This window comes from Arachis ipaensis, chromosome B09, assembly GCF_000816755.2.
Source record: "Arachis ipaensis cultivar K30076 chromosome B09, Araip1.1, whole genome shotgun sequence".
Lineage (NCBI taxonomy): Eukaryota > Viridiplantae > Streptophyta > Magnoliopsida > Fabales > Fabaceae > Arachis > Arachis ipaensis.
The window spans coordinates 6,124,938-6,135,437 of NC_029793.2; the positions used below are offsets into that span (position 1 = coordinate 6,124,938).

The 10,500-nt window shown below is 36.7% G+C and overlaps 1 protein-coding gene across 1 annotated transcript; it reads left to right on the forward strand.

The window, feature by feature from the left end:
* Window positions 1,050–9,616, forward strand: LOC107617853 (E3 ubiquitin ligase PQT3-like). Its single transcript, XM_021111707.1, has 17 exons — window positions 1,050–1,231; window positions 1,927–2,023; window positions 2,236–2,320; window positions 2,408–2,574; window positions 2,817–2,893; window positions 2,994–3,050; window positions 3,164–3,320; window positions 3,402–3,553; window positions 3,748–3,897; window positions 4,942–5,259; window positions 5,357–5,398; window positions 5,595–5,844; window positions 5,925–6,047; window positions 7,133–7,205; window positions 7,950–8,087; window positions 8,622–8,844; window positions 9,009–9,616. Exons 1-17 carry the CDS (start codon window positions 1,066–1,068, stop codon window positions 9,614–9,616), a joined length of 2,883 nt encoding a protein of 960 aa, XP_020967366.1. The 5' UTR covers window positions 1,050–1,065.

Consider the following 10,500-nt stretch of genomic DNA (forward strand, 5'->3'; position numbering starts at 1 on the left):
TAATTATTAAATTTATTTATTTTATTAATCTAAATTTGTAAACTTGTAAGAATTTAAAAGTTAACTTAAAAATTTAACAACTTTATTTTCTACAAAATAAAATCTGTAAAAGCAAATTATAAATATATCAAATCAAAATTTACAAGAAAGGAAATTACAAATTTGGTTTCAAAAGATAAAAGATTAACAAAATTATATATGGAAAGAATATTATTTCATTGTTCCTCCTACTTGTATCTCCTTTTCATCTCCCTGCATTCTTTCTACACTTGATTATGCTCTTCTCTTTCCACACCCCAAAGGCAAACTTTTCCCAACCCTAACCCTAATTAATCATTCTCCCCTCCTCCTTCAATCCTCCATCATCGATCTCCGATTCCAGCTCTGCAACCGCACGCGGAGTTGTTCGTGATTCTCTCATTCGAGAGTTTCGATCGCAGAGGCTCGTCCAATTCCGAGTTCGCAGTTTCGCCTCCTTCACGTTCTTCCCCGAGTTGGGTCGGTTGTCGAAGCGCGACCGTCGGAAATTGTTGCTGTTCTTCCTGCTATCGATTCGACGATTGCATCTCTCAGCTCCTAACTGTCGCTGTGCCGGTGCCACGGTGGTTTCTGTTTCCATAGAGGGCTTCGACGGAGATTCTTCTCTTGGATCGGTCGTATTCGGAATACTCTGATTTGTGATGGTTTTCATTGAGAGCAGCTGCAACGGAATCTGAATTAGCGGAGATTCTGAATGCGTAACGGAATTTTGTGAAGAAGTTCAAGATTCCGCGTTGATTTTTGCTGGCAGAAGAGAATTCTAGTAGTGTTCGTGCTCTCAGCCTCAGCCCGGTTCGATTTGATCGATCTTAACCCTAGTAATTTGCAAGTGGAGGACAAAAACAGAGAAAAGAGGAAAAAAGAAAGAGATTTGGATATAGTATTGTACTGTTTGTTTTGTTTTGATTTATTTAATATCAAGGGCCATTCTAGTTTTGGAATTCCATAGGCCCTTTTAATTCATCGTGTACTTTTGTTATCATTGATCTTAATTTTTTTTTTTTAAATAGAAAGAATAAATATACGATGGCGGTGTATTATAAATTTAAGAGTGCAAGAGATTATGATTCAATTCCCATGGACGGTCCTTTCATCTCTGTTGGAACATTGAAAGAAAAAATATTTGAATCCAAGCATTTAGTCTGGGGTACTGATTTTGATCTCGTGGTAACCAACGCCCAGACCAATGAAGGTTGGTTCTGAGACTTTTTAATTAAAACTATTGTTATTCTCATTCAGATAGCTGTTTAGGTGGCGATACCATGACTCCATGTGTAAATGAAAATATGGAACTATTGCATTCTCTTTGCCTTTGAGAAGGGCTTTCGTGGTTAAACTTTCAGTGTTTATCATGTTCCTCTCAAAGTAAACATTTTTGCTAGTCTTGGCTTTCAGGAGTTCATGGTGTTGAAGTTGAGTTTGATGTTTTATTTTCACGCACTGACAGTGTTGTTTTACACTGATGTCCAATAAAAATCAGGGAATTGTTGTGTTGTGATTGACAGTGACAGTTAAATAGGCAATTCTCATGAATTCTATTGGTTAATAAATATATAAGATTACACTGTCAGTACATCAGAATCACTTTACGATGAAATTCTTGGTTTTTGTAGTGTTTTTTATTTGACTAACATTGGCCTCCACCTCTTCTATTGCAAAAATCAAACGAAAAGACAACGAGAGAATAGGAAATCCTCAAAGATAAAATGCTTAGAATGTAGGCCAGGGTGTTGAGAATTTGAGTTCCAATGAGGATGTAAGCTAGTTGTAGGAATTGCAAGCGCCCAAACCTTGCAGGATTTGCAGCATGGTAGTTAATATATATAATTGCCTTGATGAATGGCATATTCAGTGTTTTATAGCTGCTCTGTCTCTTTGGAATTTCAGAATATCTTGATGAAGCAATGCTGATTCCTAAAAATACCTCAGTGTTAATTCGTCGGGTTCCTGGTCGGCCACGTTTACCAATTGTTACTGAACTAGAGTATTATCTCTAACCTTTAATCTTACTACTGTTGTTGGTTTTTGGACTATTGTCATGCATCATGCATGTTGGTTCTTGAAATGGGCAGTCATGGGCTTGCTATTCTCATCTTGATACTTCACGTTGTAGTCACACAGTTTTCCCAAGAAACTACCCTTTTGATTTGTGAGAAAAATTCTGCGTTGAATTGCTACTTTCCTTGGCTTTTGCAGGCAAAAAAAGGTGGAAAATACGGCTATGGAAGCCGAACCTGAAAACAGCAGCTTATCAGCTGAAGATGCATCTGCTGTAAAATATGTAAGTCCCTTTTTGCTTTCCATGTGTTTTATTTAATAAACAATTCCACTTCATTCCTATTTTATTTACCTTCTCATAACATGACAGCCAGAAGATTCAGATTGGGATGAATTTGGAAATGATTTGTATGCGATTCCTGATGTACCACCCATTCAATCAAGCAACTTAATTCCTGAAGCTCCTCCAACCAACAAAGCTGATGAAGAAAGTAAGATAAAGGCTTTGATTGATACTCCTGCCTTGGATTGGCAATGGTGAGTAAACTATCCACTTTCCTTCAGTTGTCTTTCTTTATTCTTGGAATCAGCATAAAAAGGGATGATGACTGTAAATATGAATATGAATTACGAATAAGTAACTTCATATTCTTTTTCACCTGCAATAATATGATCAATAATCTCTGGTGGAAGGGATTGCTCATTCTGGAATCAGCACCTATACTAGAGGAGCAGTTGTTTCTTATTTACCATCATTCAAGTTTCCTTTTGGCATGCAGTCAAGGATCGGACTTTGGTGCTGGTAGAGGTTTTGGAAGAGGTATGGGTGGACGGATGGGGGGTGGTCGTGGTTTTGGTGAGTCTCCTTTTCCTATTCTATACAAGTTTGAGTCACTGCCTGCTTTGAATACAGATTTTGATACTACTGTTCTAATGCTTATTCACTTACTGAGCAGGGCTGGAGCGGAAAACACCTCCCCAAGGCTATGTATGTCACAGGTGCAAGGTTCCTGGTATTTCCTAGACTCTTATTATTATCAGGGAGAAAAAGGGGCTCTAAATCTGCTTAAATTGCTGGATGGCATTGTCGGTTATGCTTAGCTTACTTATTAAACTTTTTTTGTAGGCCATTTTATTCAGCACTGCCCTACAAACGGTGATCCAAATTATGACATCAAGAGAGTTAAACAACCTACTGGTATTCCGAGATCCATGCTGATGGTGAACCCACAAGGTTCCTATGCTCTACCAAATGGTTCAGTAGCTGTATTGAAGCCAAATGAGTGAGTACATGTTGGTTCTTTGTCTCCATTCTGTCATATGTAGGACTAATATTGTATTTCTCACATAATCCTGCTAAACAGGGCTGCTTTTGAGAAAGAAATAGAAGGTTTACCTTCCGCCACACGTTCTGTTGGGGATCTACCACCTGAGCTCCACTGCCCCTTGTGCAATGATGTGATGAAAGATGCTGTGCTGACAAGCAAGTGCTGTTTTAAAAGCTTTTGTGACAAATGTAGGTTTCTTTGTCTTCCTGAAGAAGTCCTGGTTCTTAGAATTTGAGTAAATACTTACGTTTTTAAGCTTATAATTCTTCATTAAGCAAGTAAAGAATGCTTTAGATGATATAATCTCTCCTCAGCATTTCTTCCCAATGTACAAACATCTCAGATGAAGTTTTGTAAATATCATTCTGAAAATTCTTTTCAGGTATTAGGGACTATGTTATCTCCAAGTCCATGTGCATATGTGGTGCAACAAATATTCTTGCAGATGATCTTTTACCAAATAAGACCCTAAGAGATACTATTAATCGTATATTGGAGTCAGGCAATAGCAGTGCTGAAAACGCTGGGAGCACCTTTCCTGTTCTAATGCTTATTCACTTACTGAGTAGGGCTGGAGCGGAAAACACCTCCCCAAGGCTATGTATGTCACAGGTGCAAGGTTCCTGGTATTTCCTAGACTCTTATTATTATCAGGGAGAAAAAGGGGCGCTAAATCTGCTTAAATTGTTGGATGGCATTGTCGGTTATGCTTAGCTTACTTATTAAACTTTTTTTGTAGGCCATTTTATTCAGCACTGCCCTACAAACGGTGATCCAAATTATGACATCAAGAGAGTTAAACAACCTACTGGTATTCCGAGATCCATGCTGATGGTGAACCCACAAGGTTCCTATGCTCTACCAAATGGTTCAGTAGCTGTATTGAAGCCAAATGAGTGAGTACATGTTGGTTCTTCGTCTCCATTCTGTCATATGTAGGACTAATATTGTATTTCTCACCTAATCCTGCTAAACAGGGCTGCTTTTGAGAAAGAAATAGAAGGTTTACCTTCCGCCACACGTTCTGTTGGGGATCTACCACCTGAGCTCCACTGCCCCTTGTGCAATGATGTGATGAAAGATGCTGTGCTGACAAGCAAGTGCTGTTTTAAAAGCTTTTGTGACAAATGTATGTTTCTTTGTCTTCCTGAAGAAGTCCTGGTTCTTAGAATTTGAGTAAATACTTACGTTTTTAAGCTTATAATTCTTCATTAAGCAAGTAAAGAATGCTTTAGATGATATAATCTCTCCTCAGCATTTCTTCCCGATGTACAAACATCTCAGATGAAGTTTTGTAAATATCATTCTGAAAATTCTTTTCAGGTATTAGGGACTATATTATCTCCAAGTCCATGTGCATATGTGGTGCAACAAATATTCTTGCAGATGATCTTTTACCAAATAAGACCCTAAGAGATACTATTTATCGTATATTGGAGTCAGGCAATAGCAGTGCCGAAAACTCTGGGAGCACCTTTCGAGTTCAAGGTTATTGAAACTATTTATCATGTGACTCTTACGTGGACTTTATTTGGTTAAAAATTTATTGAAACTAACATGCAAATTGCAATTGTTTTCTCCTCCTTTCCAGATATGGAGTCTGCTCGTTGTCCACAACTGAAGCTTCCATCTCCAGCCTCATCGGCTGCATCTAAGGGAGAACCAAAGGTTTCACTTGTTTGTGAAGGAATGACAAATGTACCGCAAACTGTTGATGATAAAAAAACAGTTTCTGCTCCAGCTCCATTGCAAACATCAGAGCAAGTGAAGCCCAGAATGCCTGATGTAAGTGAAGCTACACATGAGTCGACGAGTGTAAAGGAACCAGCCTCACAAGGGAGTGCTCAGTTGGTTGAGGAGGAAGTCCAGCAAAAAATGGTTTCTGCTGAGGCAGGTAATGTAGATTGCTCATGTCATTGTGTGTAAGACATATAATAATTTATTTTCTTTGATGACAATCTCATTTGTAGTTTCAAATTTCAACTTTGCAGGAAAGAAGAAAAAAAGGAAGAAAGTCCATTTGCCTGCAAATGGTAAATCGACTCTCCTGCATTCGAATCTATATATTTATGTTCAAATCTGGACATGTATCTGTAACTTTTCCTTTATATTAAACTTTGCAAACCGGATTGCTGCTTGAACATTCGGGGGAGGAGTACAATACAGAGGTCTTTTTTTTACCTCTATTTATGTTATTTGTAACAATGTCAAATTATTTTTCTCTTGCAGATTTTCAGTGGAAAACCCCACACGACCTTGGGGCTGAGAGCTACATGATGCCAATGGGCCCAGCACCTGGTTACAATTCATACTGGAATGGCATGCAACCTTGTATGGAAGGATTTATGGGACCATATGGTGGCCCGATGCAAATGATGGGTTATGGCCTGGGCCCCTTGGACATGCCATTTGCAGGTGGTCTGCCTCATGATCCATTTGGCATGCAGGGTTACATGATGCCTGTTGTTCCACCTCATAGGTATGTACCTTTTTTGATTATCAAAATTTGTCTTGCATATTTAGATAATTACTATTTTAGAAAGCTAAATTATTGTTTAGGGATCTTGCTGCTGAGTATGGCATGGGGATGAATGTTCCACCTCCAGTTATGAGTAGAGAGGAGTTTGAAGCTCGGAAAGCTGATCGTTGGAGAAAGCGTGAAAATGAGAAACGGATTGATAGGTAAAACAGAATTACTCCTGGATGGCGATTCATTTTATTATATATATATATATATAATCAATTGACACCAGTGTCGATCTAAGTAAATATTCACTGTTCAACTTTTTATTCGTGTAGTTTTTGAAAAAAATCAACCATTGGATTAGAAACTTATATATTATAGATCATCTTAAAAATATTTTGTCAATCTAAAATCATTTGTTATATCTTATATGTACTTGAAAATAATGTAATATGTTTGTTCAAAATATACATAGATAAAGAGGTCTTCAATTACATGTTTGTTAATGTTTGATTTTGGTAAAATGTGTTATAGATGATCTTTATTATTTGTTAGTGTGATCCAATAGTTGGATCGAAAAATATATATCCTATAAATAGTTATGAGTGCCACCCAATTTGTTGACTTCTCTAAAAATGATGGAAAAAGAATAGACTCTTTAACAAGAGAAAAATCTTCTATGATGAATTCAATAATTGTTGGAAGTCTCAAAATGAAGGGGAAAAAACCTAAGCAATGAAATTCTAAATAGGGCGGAAGTTCTAGATAAGGGATTTATGCCATTGGATATATTCCAAAAAATGAATTAGATTATGCAATGAAGAGACAAATAGTTATGATCACTGTAACTTTATTTAAACTGACATCTATGTCATCCCATATATATATATATATATATATATGGAATTTAAACTTAACAGTGAAATGTCTGTTACCACTGAGTTATAACTGTTTTAGACATGATTGCTCGTCTGTGATCTTTTGAATACTTCTGTATTTTGACTCTGTTTTGTTTACGATTTAACATAATTTTACTTTCTAATAGTTATGGTTTGTAGCGGGTACGGCTATCCTTTTTCCTGGGTTAATAAAGGACAAGGGTCGCATGTTAATCTTAGCAAAAGCTTTGTTTACAAGATAATCTATTCTTTATTGACGTTGTCTAATGAATTTTTTGTTGCCAAATTTTCCAATGTTATTGTGGTTCTTGTTGCTTGTAATTAAGTAATTTTATGTGGGTTATTTTCGAGGTATTTCTGTTTTGATTATCATTTTTAATGAGTTTGTTTCTTTAATGAAATAGGGATTTCTCCAAAGATCGAGATTTTGGTAGGGAAGCGAGCAGTATTGGAGATGTTCCTATGAAATCAAAAACTGTATGTGCTTTTTGTTCTCTTATTTTGCCTTTATTTATCTGTGGACTTGTATGCATCATTTACCTTTCTAGGTTTTTCCCACTAAATTTTGGTAGAAACTTGAACCTCGAGCTTGAACAGTAATTGCTTTAGATGATGCCATTCACTGTTTTGGCTTCTTAAATGATGATAGTAGTCTTTAGCAGTTAGTCTTGCTTGTTTTACAGAGTACTATTCTTGTTGGTCATAAATGGTTGAGGGAGCAGTGCCCACCCAGAACCATATATCTCTAATCAACAGCCACCGGTTGGTTTAAAGTTGATTAAAAGGGAATTGGTATAACTAGATTAGAGTTGCATTGCTGCACTTGGATGGTAACAGTAATGTGATTAAATTTATATGCTCTCTCTGGGTTCAGAGTCTCTTTAGCAATCATTTATGGACTATTGTTTTTCGATATTCTTTGACCCATGACACCTTAGATTTATGCCTTTTATCCTGGTTGTAAGGGTTCTGTTCATAATTGTTGTCCACTAATGAGGGCAGGGTATAGTGATTAAAATTTAACATTCCTAATTTTTGTCTATATGGTCTTAATAACTAATACATGGTCTGTACTGCATTATTTCTTTTTCGAACATAAAACAAAAACTTGGGTCAGTATATTGTTAGTCCGTTTTGTGGCAGTTAAATGTTTTATTTGTCATTCTTGTCATGTCATAGATCTGCCTTTTGAAAGGTAAACTTCTAGTCTATATTATGCAGGGTCTAGAAGTTGTAACAAGGGTAACAAGGATGAGTGTGCCACCTTGTGCGCCAAGCAAAAACAAACACAAACTGCTCAAACTGTGTCCTAAAATGATCTGTTTTGAGCGAAAAAGTGTATCATGTGCGTTGAAACTAGTGTGTTACTCATGTTTCACTTGCTTGATTCCTTTTAAGTTCCAAGATGGAGTTAGTTAATATAAGCTGTTAGAATGAATAATTCTAACCTATCATGAGTTAGCTGCTTGAAACGTACAAAATGTAGCAATGCTGGCAAAGATCCATTTTTGAATTACTAGAATGCACAATAGTGCTTCTAAAATGTTTAAACTTTATGGGCATGAAGTGGTTTTTGGAAAATGAATATGAAAGGGAGCTTTTAATGCTGTCCTCCAAGTCACTCTTAACTCTTAAGCTATCTTCCTTAATTGAATTTATTTGGGTGATCATATTTCTGTCCTGTGTTAGGGTTCCTTAATATATAGAAAGAAAACGTGATTGGTGTGGCTATGTTTGCTTACATATTATTATTTGTAATATTATTGTCATTGGAAATTATCATGGAATATTGTGGTGTCAAAGAGGAATGTCAAAAACTACTAATAATAATAATTAAAAAAACTAAAACCGTACATGTTTCAAACAATAATTTTTGTTTTTTTTTTAATGCAGAAATCGCTTCCAGCACCTCCAAGTAGTGAGTACCACCATCCCCAACCTCATCGTCACCGTGCGGAACGTGTGTCACCTGATCGGTCTCCACGTCCGCCTCCACGTCCTATCAAGAGAAAAGCTGACTACCATGTGGATAATGTGAACGTGACCATGATCATGATCGTGACCAGAGGGACCACCGTGATCGAGGAAGAGGCCATCACCACCATCGCGACTACCGGTCAGAATCCTCTTCCCGGATGACCAAAACCTCCTCAACTGTACCATCATCTGCAGCTGCAGCTGCAGACCGCAAGCAGAAGGCCAGTGTTTTCTCCCGCAGAAACTTCTCCGCTGAGGAAGAAATGACCAAGAAGAGGAAGATATCTGCCTTTCCCACAACTTAAGCTGCTTCAGCTGGTCCCCTGCCACATCTTCAGCACATCTCAAGGCAGCATCGACCTCCAAGTAGTGAGTACCACCATCCCCAACCCCATCGTCACCGTGCAGAACGTGTGTCACCTGATCGGTCTCCACGAGAGGTGGAGCCTCCACGTCCTATCAAGAGAAAAGCTGACTATCATGTCGAACGGGAACGGGAATGTGAACGTGACCATGATCATGATCGTGACCAGAGGGACCACCGTGATCGAGGAAGAGGCCATCACCACCATCGCGACTACCGGTCAGAATCCTCTTCCCGGATGACCAAAACCTCCTCAACTGTACCATCATCTGCAGCTGCAGCTGCAGACCGCAAGCAGAAGGCCAGTGTTTTCTCCCGCAGAAACTTCTCCGCTGAGGAAGAAATGACCAAGAAGAGGAAGATATCTGCCTTTCCCACAACTGAAGCTGCTTCAGCTGGTCCCCCTGCCACATCTTCAGCGCATCTCAAGGCAGCACCGAAAGGCTACTATGAAGGCAGGAAGAGCAGCACGATTTCTGAATACGAGTCTAGTGATGACGAGCGGCATTTCAAACGGAGGCCATCAAGGCACAAGTTGTCTACCTAGACTAAAAAGCAGTTCTTCATCCTCTGCATAGGCTCAGTTTGGATACTTTATTTAAATAAGTTCTTTTGAAAGAAGAGCTTTAAAATACAAGAAAATTTGTAAATAAGTTATTTTGTATTTGTACTTTTAGTTATAGAAGTATTTATTATAAAGTTGTAGCATTTGAATAAATAATTTAAAAAATACAATTTTTTACACAAGATAATAGATATTAAAGTAACGATAATAACAAATATTTTTTAATATTAAATGTTGATTTTATATAACCTAATCATTAAGATTATAATTGATTAGGCAATTGATTCTTTATTTGTTTTCTTATTAGTTCTATTTTTCTAGTGTTTTTAACATTTGGTTATTTTAACTAATATTATTAGAAATTGGTTTTTTTACATCACTTCACCTGTAACAGTGTTCTTATATGTGATGTATAGTAATAAAATTCTAATTCAAAATAATTTTGATGGTAATGTCAAAAAAATTATTGTATAGTTAGTGTTTGTTGTTTTATTGTGTATGATATGGTAAGTGAAAATAAAAAATAAACGTAAAATGTGTGTTTATGTATATTTTGTTATTATTTTTTATTTTTTATTTTTCCTCCTATTAAAACTTTCTCTTTATGCCAATTCCAGCCATCAATGAATTTATTCCCAGTTTTGGTCATAAAATTTGTGGAAACTACTTTCAATTAAGTGTAAAAAAAATAAAGAATTTGTCTACGATGGAAAAAGTATAAATTAGTTCTTATGATGATTTTTCTCTACTAATTTTTAATATTATGTAGACTGCATCTAAATTGATAAAATTATAATGAGTGAATTGAAAAATAGCCCAATTATGCTAATAATTGTAAGTATAAATTTAATGAAAAAAATATGAAT